Here is a 26,592-nt window from a genome sequence, read left to right as displayed (position 1 = left end):
AGTGCTACTGAATGATTTCACCCCTTTAATGAATACATTTTGACTCGGTCCAACATTATGTTTCAGTTCCTCCGCAGTCTTTTTCTTGCATATCCACTTGGACACTTCTCAGCTTTTTCTACAAATACCATTTAATATTACACTTTCTATTTTTGGAATGTACTAGAGTGCTGAACGCTACTGGCGCAACCACCTTCCGAGAAGTGCCTGAAGCCTTCGTCACAGGACCACTTTGAAAGTCCATCAGTCAAAGTATGGGTTTAATAACCTCACTCCATAAGTACCAGCTCAAAACTGGAAGCGTAACTCCCTTTGGTGTTTTCTAAAACATTCAACGCACATATAACACAACATTTAACACAATAGATTAACACAAACACAAATTAACACAACAAATGGCATTATTTATAGGTATTTACAATGCACCCATCCACAGAGTAACGGTTAAATCCAAAGAAATGTTAATATTACATGGCAAATGGCTATATTGGAGAATTGTCGTTTACAGGCTGGCCATTAGGGTCTGTTGGTATTGACTTCTATGTCATGTGATATTGTTTTTATATGTTTACATAAATTCAGTCATGTTGGGGAGGAGAATTAAAAGCCTCTACTTTCGCATTGTTGGGCCTGGAGGGTTGTACATCATAGTAAGGAATATAGTAGTACCTGATTTTGTTTCATTCAAATGCAATTGCGTATGTGGCTCTTCTCATATTACGCCTCTGCAAGTAGCTGAGTGGGTGAAGCGTTATATGGGGTCTAAAATAGTCGGTTGTTCAAATTCGCAAGAGTAGGTTATTATCTTTTATTGTCAGGTGGTATGGACTGCTTATAATTTATACATTCACAGGGTCTAGAGAGGGGGAGGGGTGAAATTTTATGTGTTCGCTCATAGGACAATGAAGCTTTAGTTAAGGGAGCAATAGTACTTGCTTTGATTCCATGGATTATATATGTAGTTCATATATGGTTCCATGATTTATTGTGCTGTATTTGCTAGGAATCTATGTATAACTTGAAGAAAACACCATGTTGTGCCTAAGAACCTTGGGTATTAAGAATCTGCAGTTATAAACGTTGTGTATTTTGAAAACACTTTTTACAAGCTCCTCTTCAGCTGAAGAATAGTTTCACAGTGTTTCAGATGTAAACTAAAAGCATATGACAATTACAAGATAAAAGTAATCAAACAACTAAAGTAGTAGTCGAAGCTAAAACAGCAAATTGAAAGGAAATGTCAGTCCCCTAACTAGTGAACGTTCATGTTGAAATAGCAAGTCGCTGGGTAACTGGGTATTTTGTAGCCTATTGCGGATTCTCTCCGTTGGTGTCCGCATCATGGCAATGCTATGAGCTTGCACATGAGGAAACAAGAGGATTGTTAGGAGTATTGGCAGCTCTAAAGATTTTATAAACATTTCTAAAAATCACATTACGAATAATGTCTTCCTGATTAAAAGATTTATCATCAAGTGTCTATTCCATGAATCAAGGCTCCCTCAACTACCCTCCTACGCCCAATAACTAAGTCTTTATAATTTTTTGTGGTGTAATTAAAATGATTTTATGGTCAAGATCTAGAGCATGACTAGCTACAGCATTGTTTTGGAGGTCAATAGAGCAAGCTCTTCTGTGTTATTGCAAACGATTTTGCAACGCTCTACCGTGTATATAACTGTGGATTTTTAATACTCCCCCCCAAAAAAAATCCATATATATACAGTTGAGTATATGATTTCTATTCTTTTTCCGTCACCGGGAGCTGAGTAGAGAAAGGGTTGGACTGCGAATTCATTCCCTAAGGAAGAATTGATTGTTCTCTCCTAGTTTTATGTGATATTGTCTGTTCATAATTTATATAGGATGGTCCATTGAGAAGGAAAAGTTGATTTATATGCTCACTGCTTTTGGGACCTTTGAAAAGAGTGCAGTAGTATTTGAAATTATTCCGCTCACTTGTATTTAAAATGGTGGTAATAAAGCATTTGCGAGTTGCTTCAATGGTCAGCCTTTCACATTCCTAAGAATTGTGTGAGTTTTTAATTTTCAAGCGATATTTCCAGCTCGTGATAATGAAAATAGTAATGATAATATAGAAGTAGAGCATGAACCGGCCATGGTTTTGTCAGAGAATCGTCCAAAAGTAAGGAAATTTGTATATCAATTGCAAGAAACTATATTTGATGAATTTATTATTGATTAGGAATATTATTATGGAAAGTTGATATTGTATTGTTTCTATAATTAAAAAAAAAAGATTCAAATTGTAGTCCATATTTATGATGTATTTATACTGTCTAGTTGGTTGACATAGTCAGTGAATGATTGTTGGACCAGTACATACAAACTGGCGATGCAAATAATAAGGTCAACGACACAAGCCATTAGCTTTTTGTGAGAGAATCAGCACGCAGGTAATTCACTATGTTAAGGTCTACCATGGTAGAGCTGAACTCACCTCTTACAATAATCATAAAGATTACTTCAAATGATGCTTGCTGCTGTAGCTGTATGGGAATTTCTTGAACGAATCTGATTGTCCATAGAAATAATATAAAGAGATGCTATACTTTACATTCAGAATAGACTTATACAATGTTATTTTGTTAGACAATGCAATGTCAATTATTTTAGGGAAGAAAATAGCCTTCCAAATATTTCTAAAGAGTAAGAGTGATAAATATAATTTGTAGAGAGATGGAATATAAAGAGAAACTTGCATGTTTATTTTTACTGCACAGGGTAATGTTGGAAATGAAAGTGTATTACGTTCAGGTCATTTCTTCTCTGAAGAGAGAAAATGGAGGGTAAGTGCAAAAGAAAATCAGTCAAAACGTTTTCTTTTTCCTTTGGGAAATACATTGCAATTCTATTTTTTCACTAATTCTAACACACAATTGTCATTTGCAAGCCTTAAGAGCTTTTTTTTATTTAGGTTAATGATAATACTCTCTCTCTCTCTCTCTCTCTCTCTCTCTCTCTCTCTCTCTCTCTCTCTCTCTCTCTCTCTCTCTCTCTCTCTCTCTCTCTAAGGGATCTCGTCTTGGGTAAGTGTGATGGATGAAATGTATTTAACTAAAGGTGGAGAGTAATTGTAGCTATATTCATTCCTTGAAGATGTCGGTTGCCCTCAACCATTGGCGAACACTGTTACCAAGTGAGGTCACATACTGTGAAAGTTACTGTACAATAATATTACTGTTAGTAGGATACAGTTTTAAAGTAAATTCCAGTATTAGATACGGTTATTATTTTTTCTTAGGGAGCAGTATCTTTGTCTTTGAATAATTTGGACTATTTTTCAAATTTTCCAAGGAAACCTTGTTCTTACGTTCAGTGTAAAGTTATCATAAATACTGTTCAAATGAATATGTAGATAAGACCGTGAGGGAAAGGGTTAGATTAAACCATGCAATTATAAGAAAGGAAAATTAATTTCGATATTAATTTGTAGTACATGAAACCATTGTTTACATGATTCCTTCATTGTATTTATCTTCTATAATTACTTCCGTAGCATAATCAATATCAGTTTCATTGTCCCTGCATTTACATTTACGCAGTATAGATAGTTAGTGCTGTGATTCTTCATGTTTTTCGCAAGTAATACACATGTATGCACATACACACATTATATATATATATATATATATATATATATATATATATATATATATATATATATATATATATATATATATATATATATATATATATATATATATATATATATATATATATATATGTATATATATATATGTATATATATATAGGTATATATATATATATATATATATATATATATATATATATATATATATATATATGAGAGAGAGAGAGAGAGAGAGAGAGAGAGAGAGAGAGAGAGAGAGAGAGAGAGAGAGAGACCTTTTGAAACGTAACACATGTATACTGTCAATTTTTTTGGGCTCCTAGTAACCCGTTAATGTGGAAGTAATCTTTCTTAGAAATAAATTAACCCAAAATAGATTATATATGGAAAGTGTTCTAACGCTGACGATGTTTTTGAGCTTCTGGCCTTTTGTGTTAAAGTTATGGTGACAGTGACCGTATCCACTCAGCCATTTAGTGAATTCACCGATAAGATTATTATTCTAACACCCTCACACACACACACCATATATATACATACATACACATACATATATGTATATATATAATATAATATGATATATATATATATATATATATACATATATATATATATGCATATATATATATGTATATATATAGATAGATAGATAGATATATATATATCCTTCTCAATAATTTTATTAGTATTCTGAAACCGTCCATGTGTAATTTCCATTGATATCTCAGCCTCTTTTATCAGATGAAATTATTTGACTACGTCGTCTCGTACTCCAGTCCTTTTCATATGCACATTTTCATGCTAAAATCGGTATGTAAAAAAGATTTCAGTGTGAAATGAACGAACAAGAGTGATAGGAAAGTTCTCTGGTGTTTGTTTTTATTTTGTTTTATTTTTTGACAACTAAATGTGTGCTACAGCATGTGGTTGTTATGGCTGAAATATACATGCATGATAAATTGTATCCTTGAAATCAACTTTACCTTTATCAAAAAGTGTAGATAAAAGTAAAAGATATAAATCTGATTTAGTGCAATATAACTGCAAGGTCGGGCTTTAGAGTTTATTAAAAAACAGCTTCGAGGCAACACCTCTCCTCAATAATGCTGACAAGGATGTGTCGGTCATTCATACGACAATAGGAGATTTGATTAAATAAGATAAATCCCTCCTGTTACTTTTTTTCCTTATTATAGAATAAAAAGATTGGACAAAGCCACTGATTATGACTTGAAAATGTGCGGGCTTTGCCTTGTAAAAATAAGTATGAGACGAAATAGTTCTATTTTCTTTGTTTGATCATTCTGTATCAGTTATATCATGTTGTATAATGTTCATTAAAGCAAATAAGTTTAGTTATAAGGATGTTATTATTTTGTATTCTTATGCGTAAAGCATTTATTTTTAAAGGTCTTCCTACGATAAAAGTTCTCACAGCTGAGTATAATCGAGTGCTTCCGGTGGTTGCCTCTCATAACTTCTCTTGAATGTATTATATAAAGCGATCGAATATCAAGTATTACCACAGGTAGCAAGTGGACATTATCTGCTGTGGAGCATATTTTGAAATCTCATTTTTTTATATATGTATAATAGCTGTTGAAGAAAGATCTAGCAAGTCAGGACAACACTTTTCTATTATTGTGGAGGTCCACCTGTGATAGGGAGTCCAGTTACCTAATGTGGACTAAACTTATGGAAATCAAGAATGACGAAAGAAATTCAGTAAAATATTGCGTTTCAGTTCAAAGTATATTCGGCGAGATTACAGCCAGCAGGGGATATGAAAGACAGTAGAGAACAATATAAAAGTAATTCTCCATAAGAATAGCATAGGAAGTGGTAATGCTATTTCAACCGCAATATCATTCGGTCATTTTGATATCTTATTCAGACACGTATTCTCAATTCTAAAGGTTCCCTTGACACGGATGCTCTCGACACAGAAAATTAATTCAAATCAACGCGTTAGTCCTTCGCATCGATATCAGAATTCTCTTCGTTGGTATGGACCTTAGCCGAAATCCAATTAACTTATTCACTTTAAATCATTTCTTCGTCTTACATACAAAAAATGTATTGAAATCTTTTTTAATCTGTTGGCGAAGAAGTTCGCTTTTGTTTGCGATCGGCGGATCGTTAAGTCAACACTCCTTGTTTGCGTCTTGTTTCTATATAGGAAATAGAAAGAAATAAAAAGAAGGTCAATTGAGATGAATGCGAGTCTGAAAAGTAAGAGTGCTTGGTGGCCTCACTTGTGTTTGACCAAAGCTCATCCTTCGTCGATTTCCCCCCCCCCCTCTCCTCTCTCTCTCTCTCTCTCCTCCTCTCTCTCTCTCTCTCTCTCTCTCTCTCTCTCTCTCTCTCTCTCTCTCTCTCTCTCTCTCTCAGAAAAGAGAAAGAGGCAAAACACATTTGAGATCAAGCAGGTTACTGTATTCCCTGAAGATAGCCAATGCCAGGACTTGAAAAAACGTCTCGCCTTTTCATTGGTTTATTTTGCCAGCCAATAATGTCCAAGGGATGCAATTTTCATTGAGGATTCTCAAGACTCTTCTTTATGGCCTTCAGGGAGGGTTCTATTTAAACTTGATTACGTTCGTGTTTATTTACGGTGACTTAACTGTTTGGCACTTTTGAATATATATGTACATATATATATGTATGTATATATATATATATATATGTATATATATATATATATATATATATATATATATATATATATATATATATACATACATACATACATACATACACATATAAAATAAATATGTCAATGAAGCTTGCCAAGTGTATACACACACACCCGCACACATTATATATATACATATATATATATATATATATATATATATATATATATATATATACAGTATATATACCGTATATATATATATATATATATATATATATATATATATATATATATACCGTATATATACATATATATACAGTATATATATACCGTATATATATATATACATATATATATATATATATATATATATATATATATATATATATATGATAAATTTTGCACATTTAGACGTGTTTTTCATATTCTTTCTCCGTGGCCAAGTGGTTTAGTCACTGTCTATACAAGCTTGCCGACCAGGGTTCGATTCCCGGCCGGTCACAAGCTTTTGTCTTTGTGTGATTTCGCCTGGGGCTTTGATCCCGAGGTCGTTAAGAGAATCCAGACATTAATGTATCAAAAATATATATGGCTTATTTGTATATATATATATATATATATATATATATATATATATATATATATATATATATATATAATATATATATATATATATATATATATATATATATATATATATATATATATATATATATATATATATATATATATTCCACGGTATATTTCAGTTTTATAATGTTATCTTAATTATGTGGTTTTGAAGTTTTCTGGAATTAATCCTACGTATTACCGACTAGATTTTGTTATATTTATCAAATTTAAATATGCATTATCATGCGACGAATATTTGAACTTTGGTCAAAATATAATTGTAAAAGCTATACCAGGATCCTTCGAAATGAAAATTGAGTTCAACTTCCCTCGGCGTAATACTTATGTGATGGGTGACCGAGAGCATCCTTCGTCTTGGTCATCTGGATCTAGAAGTTACAAGGGCATCCTTGAGAGAGGGAGAGTGAGAGGATCAAAGCGAAAGGGATGCTCATCATCGGGCCCTTTTCTCCTCCTCCTCGCTCTCCAGCCATGGGCACTATAAATGCACCTTCGGTACCCTCTGCCATCACATATCTCCTTCGAACGTCTTCTGAGGCAGGCTAATAATATCCTCTCTTTTTCCTCTCGCCTGAATCTTCTTCACTTTAGGTCTTCCGAAGTCGTCATGGCTATTAAAGCTCTAGTGCTGATTGCTCTGGGTGAGTTTGTCAAAGCATTTTCTTATCGTTATTAGATTTCGTATATGCAGCTTTAGGTCTCAGGAACGCAAGAGAAAGATAAACTAGATTTTTTTCTTTGACATAAATTTTAAGTCACATGTATGTTTAATATACAAAGATTCATAGGTTTCGCTTTACAATCCTGTATTTTGCTTGTACATGACAACTTTATAGTGTTGATTGAAAAGTACAAAATATGTTGGTAAACGTAGAATTAGTATAACATTTTACTCATGCCACACGCACATATATAAATGTATGTATATATATATAAATGTATGTATATATATATATATATATATATATGTGTGTGTGTGTGTGTGTGTGTGTGTGTGTGTGTATATATATATATATATATATATATATATATATATATATATATATAGTACATGAATTTTACTGTTTCTTTCAAGCTTTTTATAAGAGGAATTTACCTTATTAAATATTTTAGTACTGTGCCGTAATTTACTACATATTTTAATTATTTCTTAGCTATGGTGGGAGTGGTCAAGTGTCAGGTTGGATATGAATTACCAGTACCCGACAACGCTATCGTTGCACCTGACTTAAAAGCAGAGGAATCCGTCGTCGTTGAGGAACAAGACCCCGTGGCTGCCCTCGCCGCTCTCATCCCTGGTGGGGGCGTCCCAGGAGAAGACTACCCTATCCTGTCTTCGGTTCCCGATACAGGATTTTCCTGTGAGGAGCAAGAATTCCCTGGCTATTACGCCGACACAGCTGACGACGCCAAATGCCAGGTCTTCCACATCTGCCAGTTCGACGGCCGCCAGGACTCCTTCCTCTGCCCCAACGGCACCATCTTCAACCAGCAGTACTTTGTCTGCGACTGGTGGTTCAACGTGGACTGCTCCGCCTCTGAGCAGTTCGTTCGACTCAATGCTGACATCGGAAAGGTAATGGAAGCGGAAGCTGATGCTTCAATCAAGAACGAAGTCGTAGCTCCGGGTCAGCTCTATGGAGTTCCTGATGTGCAGGACACACCAACCCCCCTTCCCCCTCCTACCACTCCCAGCAACTTGTATAGTGCCCCAAATAGGTTATAAGATAGCTCCCACTCAGCAGTTACCAAGTACTATGTGATAGTCCTTTGTTACTAGCAAGAAAACTCTTTTTGAATTCTCGTCGTCTTACTTATCTTTTATATTTTTCTCTCCACTTTCTACTTGAACTTCCTTGAAACGAATTAGTCTGTGTCTTGCACCAATTTCGAATACCGAACATGATTTGCCTGTATTTATTTACGAGACTTTTATTGAAGCGAATAAAGTTTAATATGCATTACCCTAAATGTATTTATCTAACCCAGAACGGCTCCACACATACACACACTCACATATACTATATATATATATATATATATATATATATATATATATATATATATATATCTATATCTATATCTATCTATATATATATATATATATATATATATATATATATATATATATACATATATATATATATAAATTTATATATATATATATATGTATATAAATTTGTATATATATAATGTGTGCGTGTATGTATATATATGCTCTATGTATGTATGTATGTATGCTGTATGTGCATAATTATGTGTATATATATATATATATATATATATATATATATATATATATATATATATATATATATATATATATATATATATGTGTGTGTGTGTGTGTGTGTGTGTGTGTGTGTATGTATGTATGTCTTCCAGATAGGGAAATTTTTGCAGTCAACCCTGCTCATGATTTCTGAAACCAGTTCACTCTCAGACTACTGTCATAAGTTTACTTAGCTGGTATCAAATAGAAAGCCACGTGGCTAGCAACTTCATCTCAATAAAGACTCACTGAGAATACTAGAATTCTGTATTGTTCTGTTAATATCGCCTCCACAGACAAAACGATATATATTATACAGTATATGTATATATATATATATATATATATATATATATATATATATATATATATATATATATATATATATATGTATGTATGTATCATATTATTAGGGCTGGAGAATTACATGAATTCCTGAGCTCCAAAACTCGCCTGATATATTACATAAGTCTGTTACACTTGAAAAGTATTACCTGAGCTCTGCGAAAACTACGCAGCTCCCAGACGGCAATATATAAAAACTGAATATCCAAAGGTCTCTTACGTTACACTCAAAACAAAACTGGGTGATTGTTTATGTGAATTATTCAAAAACCATCCTCTTACATCGGTTCTTAGTCAGGGATTACAAGCAAAGCACTAATAGAAAATATTGGTGATCGAAATAATACACACATCCCAAAAATAAATATATTCTATAAAAAATTAACAATAATACAGAAGAATTAACACCAAAATTAAATCACTCAAAATATTAAATCTGAACAAAACCTTAGACTAAGACAAGAAAATGTTACTCTATGAAAATTATACAATCACTTGTTTCACTGGAAATTAATTTATGAAAATATTCAATTTTGATAATTCATGAAAAGTTAACACTTTAACACTAATGAACATACAATACTGAAATTTACATATATGTAACCGTTTTGCTTATGTCTTTTGGTTCATACGAGGGTACCGAACAGTTAAGCAAATTAATACACCACTGTTTAACCTACATCTCACAGGGCTAGTTAAGAAAATTTATGGTAGATGTACTTACATTAACATACTACACTTTAATTAACATTCAATAAATTCCATCAAAGTTTGAACATACTATACACGATATATGTTGGATAGAAATAGCTAATCACGTTTAACTGTAAAACGCTACTCGCACTTAAGAGGAAAGAGGGCTGGCTGATGTCGGCTCTTACAATGGAATAGGCTGGAACTCTTCTGCTGCTTATGCATTCTTAGGGTCTAATATATATTGACTTAATTATTCTTGAAAATTCTAATAGGTCATTCTCGTGGCGTGGGGACATAGTCCAGCTGCGTAAGGTTGGCAGCGTAGTAATTTGAAGAAAGGGGTACTTACCTTGCTTGCAAGGCAACCCTCTGTCAGCTAACTCTGCCCACCAACCATTGGGACAATAGAAAAAAAGACTAAATAAATCTACTTCAGAGAATTTTCATGCACTATCTAACCATGTGGAAACATAAAAAGTATGTAATCCATCATGCTCATTCCTCGTGTGTGTTATACATCATATCTAAACGAGATTACATAAGACTTCGTAACAAAACTGCATGAAATAAAAAGTTGATTCTTAGAAAGTAACGTAAATTTACATATACTGAATTGAATGAAACTACAATGAAATGAATGACGAAATTCTTGTGTAATTTACATACGTTACTTAAACCTACATGTGTGGAACTAGCCTTACGCTTTGGCTTTACATCTCTTAAATACACAAATGAAATACATAAGATATTTACTCTTATACTAGACCAGCTTTGTAAGAATATATATATATATATATATATATATATATATATATATATATATATATATATATATATATATATACACATATATATGTATATATATATATATATATATATATATATATATATATATATATATATATATATATATAAAGATAGAGAAAGTGAGAGAGATATTTTGCTTCAGAGGACACGAAAGGAGCAAAGAAATTGAAGTGGGCTTTCTTAATGATAAAAATATTGCCGGTAACAGAAGAATTTTTGAAATAGGAGTGATAGAATTGCAGGATTAATTATCAAACTAAATAAGAAGTATGAACTGGAGATCATTCAAACGTACAGTATGTACGAACAACATTCCATCCAGAGGAAGAAATAGAAACTTTTTCTGAAGATCGGGAGACATCTATGAAAAAACATATGACTCGGTTTACATTTGTTTTGGGTGATTTCAATGCTGAAGTGGGTGAAGAGAAGAGAATCAGCAGTAGGTATATCTGGAATTTTATCTCGTCTTAATCCTCTGCCACCCACGGATGCATACACCCGCAATGAATTCGCGCCATATGTCTCTTTCCTGCGCCATCTCTCTGAGCTCGACATAATTCTCAGATCCAGCTTGTCGTCGGCCATTATTATTATTATTATTATTATTATTATTATTATTATTATTATTATTATTATTATTATTACTGGCTAAGGTGCAACCATAGTTGGAAAAGCAGAATGCTAAAAGCCCAAGGGCCCCAACAGGGAAATATAATCCAGTGAGGAAAGAAAATAAGGAAATAGATATTCTATATGTGAAGTAATGAACAATTAAAATTAAAGTATTTTAAGAACAGTAATAACATTAAAACTAATATTTCATATATAAACTATAAAAAGACTTATGTCAGCCTGTTTAACATAAAAACATTTGCTGGATGTTTGAACTTTTGAAGTTTTACTGATTCAACCACCCGATTAAGAAGATCAATCCACAACTGGAATAAAATGGCTTTAATACTGCGTAGTATTGAGCTTCATGATGGAGAAGGCCCAACTATTAAAATTAACTGCGTTACAAATAGGATGGTTACTGTCCGAGAAGATCTAAATGTAAAGAATGGCCAAAATTATGAAAAATCTTATGCAGCATGCATAACGAACTAATTAAACGGCGGTAGCATAAATTAATATCTGGATCAGGAATAGGAAATTTAATAGACCGTAAGTTTCTGTCCAACAAATAAGGTAGCAATCAGCTGCTGAAGACCAGGCAGGAGAACAGTACTCGAAACAAGGTAGAATGAAAGAATTAAAATACTTCAGAATAAATTGATCTCCGAAATTCATACAAGACATTCTCAGTTAACCAATTTTTCTTGCAATTGAAGAAGACACACACCTAATGTGTTTCTGGAAAGCAAACTTACCGTCGAGAATCACACCGGAAATTTTAAAAAGAGTCACACATAGTTACAGAAACATTATCAATGCTGAGATCCAGATGTTGAGGAGCAACTGTCCTTGACCTACTTACAATCATTCTTTGAGTTTTGTTAGGATTCAACTTCATGTCCCATGATTTGCACCTTGCACTAATTATAGCTATATGTCTATTATGGGATTCAGCCATCCCAAATCTACATTCAGGAGATGGAATTGATGCAAAGAGAGTAGCATCATCTGTATATGCAACGAGCTTGTTTTGCAGCCCCATCCCCATAAAAAGGGTAATTCGCTTCTTTATTGCACACGATCGCGTACAATATCATGTTCCAGAGTCTCGTGTACGGTATTTATTTAGTGGTTTGATCCCTGAATATTATATAGTTATCTGTAGATGTAGATTCATTTATATATACAGTATATATATATATATATATATATATATATATATATATATATATATATATATATATATTATATATATACTGTACCTATATATATGCAATAAAACCGTAAGAAAAAATTAAAATACTATGTGACTTCGGGGCAGTCTCGTCTTCTCTTAAAGAATCCAATCAGGATTTACCGAGTAATTTTATTTTTCCTTGAAATTATTTTTTTGGATCTGAACATCGTGTGTTCATGTGAGTATTCCCCATGTTATACAGTTTGTACAATGTACACATACATACACACACACATATATATATATATATATATATATATATATATATATATATATGTGTGTGTGTGTGTGTGTGTATAAATATATATATATATATATATATATATATATATATATATATATATATATGTGTGTGTGTGTGTGTGTGTGTGTGTGTGTATAAATATATATATATATATATATATATATATATATATATATATATATATATATATGTGTGTGTGTGTGTGTGTGTGTGTGTATAAATATATATATATATATATATATATATATATATATATATATATATATATATATATATATATATGTGTGTGTGTGTGTGTGTGATCATATATTTTCCATTGTAAAAATTATTGTAGAAATAGAAATTGTCAGTACAAATAGAATTTATATGTATCCTTTATTATTATTATTATTATTATTATTATTATTATTATTATTATTATTATTATTATTATTATTATTATTATTATTATTATTATTATTATTATTATTTGGAAAAGCAAGATGCTATAAGCTTAAGAGCTCCAACAGGTAAAGATAGCCCAGTGAGACAAGGAAACGAAGAAATAGATAAACGATATAAGAAGTAATGAAAAATTAAAATAAGATGTTTAAAAAAATTATTAACAACATTAAAACAGTTCATATACAGACTATAAAAAGACTTATGTCAGCCTGTTATACATAAAAGCATTTGCTGCAAGTTTGAACTTTTGAAATTCTGCTGATTCAACTATCCGATTAGGAAGATCATTCCACGACTTGGTCACAGCTGGAATATAACTTCTAGAATACTGTGTAGTATTGAGCCTCATGATGGAGAAGGCGTGACTATTAGAACTAATTGCATGCCTAGTATTACGAACAGGACTGAACTGTCCAGGAAGATCGGAATGTAAAGTATGGTGGTCAGAATTATAAAAAATCTTTTGCAACTTGCATAATGAACTAATCAAACGACAGTGAAAAAGATTAATATCTAGATCCGGAATAAGAAATATAATAGACCGTAAGTTTCTGTCCAACAAATTGAGATGAGAATCAGCAGCTAAAGACCAGACAGGTGAACAGTATTCGAAACAAGGTAGAATGAAAGAATTAAAACACTTCTTCAGAATAGATTGGTCACCGAAAATCTTAAAAGACTTTCTCGATAAGCTAATCTTTTGTGTAATTGAAGAAGACACAGACCTAATGTGTTTCGAGAATCACGCTTAAAATTTTAAAAGAGTCATACAAAGTTAAAGAAACATTATCAATGCTGAGATCCGGATATTGAGGAGCCACTGTCCTTGACTTACTTGCAATCATACTTTGAGTTTGTTAGAATTAAACATACATAACCCATAGTTTGCACCATGCACTAATTTTAGATAGGTCTCTATTAAGAGATCCAGCAACCCCAGATCTATATTCAGGATATGGAATTGATGCAAAGAGAGTAGCATCATCTGCATATCCAACAAGCTTGTTTTCTAGGTCAAACCACATTTCATGTATATATTGAATGAAAAGTAATGGGCCAAGAACACTACCTTCTGGAACAACAGATATCACATTCCTATACTCACTATGGTGAATATAAGAAATCGTAAGAGGGTTAAATGGTTCAAATAAAGTCGTTGTTATTTAATTTTATTTGTAGCTGCAGGTTGTTTGACATCGTTGTAAAGAACTTTGAGTTTCCTGATGAGAAACTCGATTCGGATTTTAACACTGCTGAACGTTGAAAGAATATTTTTTTTTAAAGCAGAGATGGCAAATAAGTCTTAAGGGCCTCTTAACTGAGATCTATTGATAAATCAATTGCATGTACTACTATTTCTCTTAGCCTTTTGATTAAAGGGTAAAGTGCCTTCAATGGCAGAAGCATTCCAAAGGTGTCCTTTAAATTCAGTGCCAATTCCCAAAAACGATGTTTGTTCCTGTAGATTCTTAAAGCTCAATTTTTTTTTCACCCTGTGTTTTGTTAGGACCTCACATTCATGATGTTTATGTCTTTTTAGACAATCGTTGTTTCACAGTGTTTTGTTAGTGTAAACATTTCATGAATTCAATTTCATATTTCTTTGGTCTTGCGTAGTATAGTAAAATAGAGAGTGACAAAGGTAACAGAGGTTACAGTGATTAAAAGAATATTTGTTTACAAGGGCTTATAACGATAATCACATATTCAAGAATAAGGGAAAACCTCCATATCAATTTTCATCAGTAGTGGGGGCTAAAACTGCCTGTAAGACTTCAATATTGTGAACGCACGGATATCACGAAATATAAAGCCGTGATTAGATGACCTTATTGGGCTGGGTAATATCCCCCCAGTTAATTATAATCATAATTTGTTAGATAACCTTTAGAAAGGTAACGGTGTATTATAGTGATTTTTTCTTTTTTAGTTTAAAAGCCGCCTTCGTTTATTCATTTCTTTTCTCCAAGTATCAAGCATTTTATATTTTGGAAACTTAATAAGAAAGTTTATGGTATTTTAACCTATTCGATAGGCATGTGGGGTCATTATGAATAATTATGAATATAATATAAATTTGACAAAACAAGATCCTGTCCAGAAGCTATTCCAATGATGTCCAAAGAAGTTTGGACATTAATTAACATTTTGATGATACGTATTATATGAATAGTTGTTTTTAATTGAAAAGAATCAACTTTTGGTGCATTACGAAATTCCCGTAAAAGTAAATTTAACACTTGGGATTTATCCAACGTTTACTAGTCATACTCATTTGCTTTACAAGCCATGGTGGAACGACCTACATGACAGTATCACATTTACAGCAAACAAAAGTTTGAATGACCAATTTTTATTGTTATTCATAGGAACGTTGTTCAACATGACAGATGCATAATTTTGTTGAAGTTTCCTCGTCTTCAAATAAGTATTCTGTACCTTTACAAAATTGAAAACAAGACGCTGTGCTGTAAGGTAAATTTGTTTAAGTTATCCTCCAAAATCCAGAGATAGATTGATTTTAATATTAAAAATTTAAATTGCGACTAAGAGAATTGAACTGTGTACATATATGTTTGTGTGACAAACAGATGCGTGTATATAATTAGGATGTATGTAGGATGAGATCAACCCTCTCGAAAATGGAGTTCAGTAGCAGGTAAAAGGATTGCGTCAGACCCAATAGCTCTTTTTACGCATCGACTGGGTGATTCTAGTGACAAGACCTGGACTCAGCACTTTTATCAGTGCTGTTTACATAATTTGAAATGCGTTATCATCTATCAGTGAAACTTCTGCATAATACTGCATACTGAGTTATATGAAAGAACCCTTTCCTGCACTTACTTAAATGTAAGGCCCCAGAGAGTTGAAGGTTTACTAATCTGGTAATGATGATTCTCAGCGTTGTTCACGGTTTAACTATCGCAAAATTTTAACTTCTTTCAGAAAGTTTTCATGTAAATTATTTGTTTTTACCAGATTTTTTTTTTTTTTTTTTTTTTTAGTGAATTTTATTCCATAATATGAATTTTTTTTTTTCAACTGCTGAATATCTGAAAGGGTCCCGACGCTTGAATTTTTAGTCTAAACCCCGTGAATGTATTCATTCGAATGAGGAGGCATATACATATGCGTACAAGAGTAGCCTTCCTGTGTTAATATGCCTGATACGTTCGACACGATATTTTGTGCAGACTATTTCATTAAAGATTTTCATTAACTGAACTTTTACAGGAGCATTCATATTCAGGGAAGTTCACCTGGCAGTTCATGGACATTCATTCCTTGAAATTAAAACATTTCGATATAATCTTTAAAGGACTTTTGCACCTGCTCTGCGACATTTCGCAATATTAGTGCTTGAAAACTCTCTCTCTCTCTCTCTCTCTCTCTCTCTCTCTCTCTCTCTCTCTCTCTCTCTCTCTCTCTCTCTCTCTCTTTAAATATATATATATATATATATATATATATATATATATATATATATATATATATATATATATATATATATATATATATATATATACACACACACACACATAAAACACATGGAAACGGTCTGTTCAACCTCGCTACGTATCGTGCACTCTTCATGGAAGAATTTGACCATTGTTTTCCGTTGTGAGTACATTTATCATTGTTAGGGTGAAGCCGCATAATATTTTGTCCTCTTGTGCATGAGTGTGCAAGGTTTGTCTTGTGTTTATGACTAGTATTTGTTAGGATTTATCATCATCATCATCTCATCCTACGCTTATTGACGTAAAGGGCCTCTGTTAGATTTCGCTTGTCGTCTCTAATTTGAGCTTTTAAATCAATACTTCTCCATTCATCATCTCCTACTTCACGCTTCATAGTCCTCGGCCATGTAGGCCTAGGTCTTCCAACTCTTCTAGTGCCTTGTGGAGCTCAGTAAGTTTGGTGAACTAATCTCTCTTGGAGAGTGCAAAGAGCATGCCCAAACCATCTCCATCTACCCCTCATCATGATATCATCCATATATGGCACTCTAGTAATCTCTTGTATTTTCACTCTAATCCTTTCCTACCATTTAACCCCTAATATTTTTCTTGGGGGTTTGTTTTCAAATATGAAAAATCTGTAGGATATTGTTTCATTGTCATACCACGACTCATGTCCATTCAGTAACACAAATCGCACTGAACTAATATATAGCCTGATTTTTATGTAGTTTCATATTTTGATTGTCAGCTGTGCCTTTTTCACTCTTTCATTAAACTTCCATTCTAAACACCCTGCATTAGAGATGATAATTAATAGATATTTGAATGATTCTACCTCATTAATTCTCTCTCCTTCCAATGATATTTAATATTCCATTTTTATTATTACAAAACAAATAGTGAAAGGCCAATGTAGACATGAATCTGGTAGTTGATAAATAATATAAAATAAGGAAATCTTGTTAAATATCTTATGTTAATCCATTGAGAGATGATGGATAGGGGTTATAAAACTTTTTATTTCTATATTTGTTGTTTACCAAAAAAAATACTGTATATAATCAAGTTTTTTACACTTTTCCAGCAAGTAGAAATTCTGCCTTGTAATCGAGATTTCGAGAATGTTTCTCAAGTTCTCATCGCTGGATTTCGACATTTTGATTATTCTTTTGTGGTCATATGATCCTGTTTGGTAATAATTATTATAATTGTTCTTGATATTGTCTGTAATATTTTGATGGCTATATATTTTTTATTTATCAATTTTTTATTATAGATTCCCTGGCACTTCCGATCAGACGCAACTGTGTATTCCGTAATTATACATTTACACGAACATATGATAAAAGACGTAGGTGTTTACCTATTACTCTTTTATCATCATCATTATTATTATTATTATTATTATTATTATTATTATTATTATTATTATTATTATTATTATTATTAGCTTAGCTACAACCCTAGTTGGAAAAGCATGATGCTATAAGCTCAAGGGCTCCAATAGGGAAATATAGCCCAGTAAGGAAAGGAAATAAGCAAATAATTAAACTATCAGAGAGGTAATAACAATAATTAAATTAGATCTGTTATATAAACTATAAAAACTTCATAAAAACCAGAGGAAGAGAAACAAGATAGAAATAGCGTGCCCAAGTGTACCCTCAAGCAAAAGAGCTTTAACCAAAGACTGTGGAAGACCATGGTACAGAGGTTATGGCACCACCTAAGACTAGAGAACAATGGCTTGATTTTGGAGTGTCCTTCTCCTAGAAGAGCTGCTTACTATAGCTAAATAGTCTCTTCTACCCTTACCAAGAGGAAAGTGGCCACTGAGAAATTACATTGCAGTAGTTTACCCCTTGAACGAAGAAGAACTGATTGGTAAGCTCAGTGTTGTCAGATATATGAGGACAGAGGAGAGTGTGTGAAGAATAGGCCAGACTATTCGGTGTGTGTGTGTAGGCAAAAAATTAATGAGACGTAACCAGAGAGAGGGATCCAATGTAGTACTGTTTAATCAGTCAAAGGCCCCAATAACTCTAGAGGTAGTATCTCATCGGGTGGCTCTTTTATCATTACAATTGCAGATACCGATTATGATAAAGTCTATATGCTTTGATTTCACCTTAGAAAAAAAGAATACCAATAACCTAAACTTCAATCAGATGTCCATTCAAAACTTTTATTCGCCCTCACCAAATCTAATCTCCAAGCAGAATTACAGTTATTTCAATTCGTTTCAGTCACGTACAGTGACACCATCACCTCCGATTAGCCCTTCCGATGACACTGTAATTCGTCATTATCCCTTTCCGCAGTCGTTCTTAACTTTCTTGGAGTGTCATTATGTTTCCCTCACCCTGTATTATGGCCGATGCTCCTCTGAGAAGTGGCGTCTCGGTCATCAATTGCTCCGTCACGATCTTGGTGATGCCGAGGCAGAGGCGTAACTCGCGTGTCACAAAGGTAATTCACTAATTGCGGGGTCGAGACGGAAAATTGTTTGTTATTGCTTCATTTGGTGTCTCGTACAAGTGATTTGTGTTCTGAAGGTAGCTCAAGTAATGCCGAGGATTTTCGTTTTAAAAGTAGATAATGTGTAATCGTGTTCTATACTTGTTTATTTATTTACTATGAACTAGGTAACTGTAATAGTATTCGTGTTTTTTTTTTTTATTGCAATGCGTTCCACTTGTTTCATTTTAACCAAGTATTTCATTATGAGCTTCGATAACAAATGAGCATCTGTTATTAATAAGGAAATTTCGAATTTATAACGATTTTCTTCTTTAGAACGTTACGTTATTTTGAAGAATGGGAGGGAGTTAGGAGGAGTTTCTAATTTTTTACCCCTACTTAAGTTTTAATATAAATGGTCTTTTTAAGGGTCAAATATCTGGCCTTTGTGCTGTCCAAACATAATTTACACCGGTTGTCCATGACATGATCTATCATCTGCTCGACTCTTCCTCTTCAACTGGAATCGAACGAGAAAGGAGAGAATACTGGGGCATCCTTGAAGTGGACAGAAGGTCCAAAAGGAAAGGGATTCTCTAACCCCTCCCCAATCCTCCCATCCCTCCCCCTCCTCCTCTTCTTTCTGCTCAGACTGTTGCAGTATATAGAGGCACCGAGATTCACCTAATGACACACTTCGAATCCGATCGCCTCCTGTAACGGAAACCCTCCTTTCTTTCAACTTTATCCTTTCTCGTTCATTTTCGTAATTGCAATGGCAGTGTCCGTCGTAGTTATGTTGTTGGGTGAGTTCATGTGGAAGATGCATTTTTATGTTCTTTATAACGGTACGGTTCACGTTATCACAATGCGCACTTATTTCAGTGCTCGGTATTCATGTTAATTTTTCCATATGATAGATTTTATTTTTTTCAATTTGCTTCTTAATTTTGTCCTTTTGTATTGTTAAGTAATTTAAAAGCTTTATTTAGAATTGATTATTTAAATACCTTGCTGTATTTTGTGAAAAAGTCAAGTGTTGGTATATTTTCTTTCTGCAAGCCGTGGTGGGTGGTGTTCACTCCCAGTATGGTTATGAGTTACCTGTGCCCAGCAACATCTATGGTGCCCCTGACCAGAGGGCGGAGGAAGCTGTTAACGTGGAATTGCAAGAAGACCCCGTGGCTGCCCTCGCCGCTCTCATCCCTGGTGGGGGCGTCCCAGGCGAAGACTACCCTATCCTGTCTTCGGTTCCCGATACAGGATTTTCCTGTGAGGAGCAAGAATTCCCTGGCTATTACGCCGACACAGCTGACGACGCCAAATGCCAGGTCTTCCACATCTGCCAGTTCGACGGTCGCCAGGACTCCTTCCTATGCCCCAACGGCACCATCTTCAACCAGCAGTACTTCGTCTGCGACTGGTGGTTCAACGTGGACTGTGCAGCCACTGAACAGTTTGTTCGACTCAATGCTGACATCGGAAAAGTAATGGAAGCGGAAGCTGATGCTTCATCCAAGAGTGAAGTCGCTGCCCCTGGTCAGCTCTATGGCATCCCAGAGGTACGGGATGAAGGAACTCCAACTCCTCCTACAAACTACTACGGACGTCCCGAGTAAAAGTTTATCATTAACCTTACATCATTGCCTTTTATATTGAATGCGGAAACAAGTGCCATGTGATATTATGTAGATAACTAATATGGGTAAATTGTGCACATACATACATACATACATACATACATACATACATACATACATACATATATATATATATATATATATATATATATATATATATATATATATATATATATATATATATTTTTGCTCACACAAAATCACTAACTAAAGTCTATCTATTTATCTATGTATGTATGTATGTATGTATGTATGTATGTATGTATGCACAAGATTCTTAACTCACATTGCTATCTACTATTTTCTACAATTGCAGTTCTGAAACTCCTTGGCTGCAAGAATATGTAATATAATCTTATTCAGATTTTCATCTTTCTATATAGATTTCTAATAAAATGGATATGTATAAATCGTAATATTACTAAACCCTTAATATAATTTAAAGCATTATTTAACATCGTGTATATATATATATATATATATATATATATATATATATATATATATATATATATATATATATATATATATAGAATGTGTGTGCATTTGGTTTCTTATTAATTTAGGTTATTCTAGTTATTTGATAATCTTCCTCTCTCTCTCTCTCTCTCTCTCTCTCTCTCTCTCTCTCTCTCTCTCTCTCTCTCTCTCTCTCTCTCTCATTACTTACAAACTTGCACCCTCTTTTAATACGCAAACCCAACTAGGTAGGACGTTGTATGCTCGTCCCCAGAAACCTGACAAACCTCTGTTTACCCAAGAGTAGGGAGCCAAGCCGTTAGTCAAGATAGGGAAAAAGGCTACATCAGATTTGAGTCATTCCTGAATGAAAACGTGTGGACCTCAACGATGTAATTCTCATGCATCCTGAATAAAACCATTCATGAAATGCGTACGATTCTCTCTTACCCTCTTATTGTATACACACACACATACATTGATTTTATATATATATATATATATATATATGTATATATATATATATATATATATATATATATATATGTGTGTGTGTGTGTGTGTATATGTATATGTGTGTATATATATATATATATATATATATATATATATATATATATATATATATATATATATATATATGTGTGTGTGTGTGTGTGTGTGTGTGAGAGTCGGTATGTTCGTATGTTTATAAGACTTCGTAGAGAATCAATGGTGTGCATATGTACAGTTAGAATAAAAAGAACGCAGACACTCTGGGGAAATTTTTCATCAGATGTCTCTAGTGTTCCCGTGACAAAACAGGCAAGGTGTTGCTCTTCTTACTACTACTGTACTATGAAATGGGCGGAGCCCTCCCCAACCTTAACGAATCAAAGACAGCAAAGGTGTGTTTTTGAAAGCATTAAAATTTTGCAAATCGAGTTGCCATATTTCATTGTTTTATCATTTGATGTTTCGAATATCTACTGCAAATATTGAATACACGCGCATACACACATATATATATATATACATATATATATATATATATATATATATATATATATATATATATATATATATATATATATATATATATATCATGAATCCGCAAAATCATGTAGAAATTATTGGAGTATCGCAGCTGAACAATTCCTTCCGTTAACAGCTACATTAGAATTTCGACATTAATTTGTTCAAGTCGCCGATGAAAGAAAAAGTATTTTCAGATATGGTTCGATGTAAAATAATAATAATAAAAAAAAGACCATACATGAGTTATACTGTCCTAAATGACATTCTGAGAAAGAGAGAGAGAGATTCGGCCTGAATACATCGTTTTTAATATATTTGTAGTAAGTGGGGCTGAGACAGGGATGCGTGATGTCGCCGTGGTTGTTTAACTTGTATGTTGATGGAGTGGTGAGAGAGGTGAATGCTCGAGTGCTTGGACGAGGATTAAAACTTGTAGACGAGAATGACCATGAATGGGAGGTAAATCAGTTGTTGTTTGCAGATAATACTGTACTGGTTGCAGAGACAGAAGAGAAGCTTGGCCGATTAGTGACAGAATTTGGAAGAGTGTGTGAGAGAAAGAAGTTGAGAGTTAATGTGGGTAAGAGTAAGGTTATGAGATGTACGAGAAGGGAAGGTGGTGCAAGGTTGAATGTCATGTTGAATGGAGAGTTACTTGAGGAGGTGGATCAGTTTAAGTACTTGGGGTCTGTTGTTGCAGCAAATGGTGGAGTGGAAGCAGATGTACATCAGAGAGTGAATGAAGGTTGCAAAGTGTTGGGGGCAGTTAAGGGAGTAGTAAAAAATAGAGGGTTAGGCATGAATGTAAAGAGAGTTCTATATGGGAAAGTGATTGTACCAACTGTGATGTATGGATTGGAGTTGTGGGGAATGAAAGTGATGGAGAGACAGAAATTGAATGTGTTTAAGATGAAGTGTCTAAGGAGTATGGCTGGTGTATCTCAGTAGATAGGGCTAGGAACGAAGTGGTGAGAGTGAGAACGGGTGTAAGAAATGAGTTAGCAGCTAGACTGGATATGAATGTGTTGAGGTGGTTTGGCCATGTTGAGAGAATGGAAAATGGCTTTCTGCTAAAGAAGGTGATGAATGCAAGAGTTGATGGGAGAAGTACAAGAGGAAGGCCAAGGTTTGGGTGGATGGATGGAGTGAAGGAAGCTCTGGGTGATAGGTGGATAGATGTGAGAGAGGTAAGAGAGCGTGCTAGAAATAGGAATGAATGGCGAGCGATTGTGACGCAGTTCCGGTAGGCCCTGCTGCTTCCTCTGGTGCGCTAGATGACCGCGGAGGTAGCAGCAGTGCATTATGAAGCTTCATCTGTGGTGGATAACGGGGGAGGTTGGGCTGTGGCACCCTAGCAGTACCAGCTGAACTTGGTTGAGTCCCTTGTTAGGCTGGGAGGAACTTAGAGAGTAGAGGTCCCCTTTTTTGTTTTTGTTTCATTTGTTGATGTCGGCTACCCCCCAAAATTGGAGGAAGTGCCTTGATATATGTATGTACGTATGTACGTTGGTCAAAATTCGCCAGTAAAATAATAATTGAACCAAAACGTAAATTTTTGAGAGAGTTCTGTCAAGTGAGTATTGGCCCGCGCACTGAACCCTTTTATAAATTGGAATTGCAAGATAATTCTTTTGATTTATTAAACATAATTAGTTCTTCTTACCTTCTAAATTCCTCGAATTTATCCATTTATCCAAACCTACCGAAATCATGCAACCATTCCAGAAACCACATTATTACTTCCATTCTTGCCTGTTTGTCTTTCAACAATTCCAACTCTTAGTGAGATAAAGATTCACTTCACGAACATCATGTCTCTAGAGATTGGAGCTTGTAATGTTTTACAAGATGATATATATTTTGAAATTGAGTTTTATCATTTATTATGGAGAGAGAGAGAGAGAGAGAGAGAGAGAGAGAGAGAGAGAGAGAGAGAGAGAGAGAGAGAGAGAGAGAGAGAGAGAGAGAGAGAGAGAGAGAGAAGATTGGGGCCAAGATGTTCATTCCATACCAGTCATGTTACAGATGAACTCTTTATGATTCGTTGGCAGCTTGACTCCGCGTTATCCTTTTCAGTGTTAAAATTACAAACTTCATTTCTAACTAAGCTGATATTATCTATACTCAATTTTGTTAATGAGGTGCATTTGTACCAACTCGCAGTGGTGCCCTTTCAGCTCGGAAAAGTTTCTTGCTTTCTGATTGGTTAGAATTATCTTGTCCAACCAATCAGCGATCAGGAAACTTTTCCGAGCTAAAAGGGCACCCCTGCGAGTCGGTGCAAATCTGCCTCACTAAAAAAAATTATTATAGTTACTGATTATCTGTTGCGCTAGGTCTTTATAGTGCGATTTGTGAAACGACAGGAGAAAAAGAATAAAGTCACGCTATTTTTAAGGAACAAGACACCAAGGATTTCAATAGATAAAACAGAATTATATTTGAATAAGAACTAATTTTGGGCCAGAGTTCGTAAACAAATACACAAAAGCTATCAAGAATATGGTACCAATGGGGCAAGGTGTGGGTGCGCTTTAAAAAACTTAATTTCAAGGTTATAAGTAATGTTTTTCTCCCTTTTTAGCTTAGCATTTTCAGTTCGTATTGTATCGTTTATTTTTAACGGTACATGTGTTTATTTTTCTAGTTTTATTACCCTGGTTTTTGGACAGCTTACTGGAAGATGTAAATGAGAATGTAGCAACTGGACAATTCATACAGAGAGCTAGAGACAGAACCAGGTGGGTGGAGGCAATTGACAGCCCACGTCGAGGACATGGCACCTAGATAGATTACCATGATTATTTCTGATCGCCTTTCCATCAATAGTCATATGAAAAATATTGGTTTCTCTGGAATCTACCTTTCTTTAGTTTGATATTGGGTGATATTAGCCTACTGATTTCTCTGGTATACAGTATATGTCCAGAGAGAGACCAGAAGCAACGTGAAGTTATTTCATGTTGCCTATAGGGTGAAACCAATATTTAAAAAAAAAATGAGAAACAGTCAGTCTTCCATATAATATCATTAAAAGAATTAAATTTTGAGTTTTTTTTTTTCAAATTTTTGGAAACCTGTTATTTCTAAGGAAGTTATTGTAAGCACTTCAGGTTGGTAGTACTTCAAAAATGGTTCACATGTTTGTACTTCAGAATCTGACTTTTATCCTACATTAAACTACATGTTCATTATCTTGATATAAGTATCTGACACCATTGTTCAATTGACTCAGTGTGCATGATGTTTAGAATATTTAGTAATCCTTTTAGGCCGGGTGCCAGGACCACCCCAGGATAAACTCACATATCCTGATAGCCCATGTCTTGGGCTATGTCAAGAACATAGCGACCACTCTCAACTCGGGGCCGTTCTCACATAGGGTACCAAAACCCCCTATTTCACGCTACGCTCAACTCTCCCTCACATAAATCTACATTAAGCCTTTATATGGGCGGTCAAACATATTCAGACTTTCAAGAGATTTTGCAGGGAATCTTGCAATATATCTGAAACAAATGTAAAAAGCAAACATGTTAATAGTATAATATGTATTTCTAAAGTAAAACAAAATGAACACAGATAACCCTAAAAAAATCTTGATTTTAACATATTTCTCTTTGCAAACGAAGTCCTCTCAGGAAAAAATAACTAATCTGTAATTACATATTGCATTATAAATACGTCCTTGTTACATATACTTTTTCTTTAGCCAAAGTTTACGCTATATTGAAATAGATACCAAAACTTTTCGATCCTTTTCAAACTGATTAATCCAAATAAGCAAATGATGATTTTTTTCTCCTGACAAATTTCAAACTTATTGTAAAAGATAAAGTGCCTTTAATCTTTTTTAGAAAGTATGAAGGTATTTTCTCAAATGTAGTTCGAAGTAAAGATTAATTATTTTTCTTAATTAATTATTCATTTGTTTATTTACTTGTTTATCTAGAAAGTTTCCGACGAGAGTGTTTTTGAATTGGTCGCCGCACATTGTTA

At 33.8% G+C, this 26,592-nt stretch overlaps 2 protein-coding genes across 2 annotated transcripts; both read left to right on the top strand.

The window, feature by feature from the left end:
* The first annotated feature begins 7,370 nt into the window (after positions 1-7,370).
* Positions 7,371-8,851, top strand: LOC137644997 (uncharacterized). Its single transcript, XM_068377862.1, has 2 exons — positions 7,371-7,528; positions 8,042-8,851. The coding sequence occupies exons 1-2, from the start codon at positions 7,372-7,374 to the stop codon at positions 8,611-8,613; spliced, it is 729 nt and encodes a 242-aa protein (XP_068233963.1). The 5' UTR covers position 7,371; the 3' UTR covers positions 8,614-8,851.
* Positions 8,852-20,156: 11,305 nt separating this feature from the next.
* On the top strand, positions 20,157-21,223 carry LOC137644995 (uncharacterized). The gene is made up of 2 exons (XM_068377861.1): positions 20,157-20,283; positions 20,540-21,223. Exons 1-2 carry the CDS (start codon positions 20,253-20,255, stop codon positions 21,094-21,096), a joined length of 588 nt encoding a protein of 195 aa, XP_068233962.1. The 5' UTR covers positions 20,157-20,252; the 3' UTR covers positions 21,097-21,223.
* Positions 21,224-26,592: the final 5,369 nt, after the last annotated feature.

This window comes from Palaemon carinicauda, chromosome 8, assembly GCF_036898095.1.
Source record: "Palaemon carinicauda isolate YSFRI2023 chromosome 8, ASM3689809v2, whole genome shotgun sequence".
In the NCBI taxonomy this organism is placed as follows: Eukaryota; Metazoa; Arthropoda; class Malacostraca; order Decapoda; family Palaemonidae; genus Palaemon; species Palaemon carinicauda.
This window is presented reverse-complemented; position numbering and strand designations above follow the sequence as displayed.

Bases quoted from the DNA above. Each gene is read 5' to 3' on its own strand.
- LOC137644997 (XM_068377862.1), top strand. From the start codon at position 7,372: ATGCACCTTCGGTACCCTCTGCCATCACATATCTCCTTCGAACGTCTT. The intron at 7,529-8,041 runs GTGAGTTTGTCA...ATTATTTCTTAG, and splicing joins TCTAGTGCTGATTGCTCTGG to CTATGGTGGGAGTGGTCAAG.
- LOC137644995 (XM_068377861.1), top strand. From the start codon at position 20,253: ATGGCAGTGTCCGTCGTAGTTATGTTGTTGG. The intron at 20,284-20,539 runs GTGAGTTCATGT...TCTTTCTGCAAG, and splicing joins CGTCGTAGTTATGTTGTTGG to CCGTGGTGGGTGGTGTTCAC.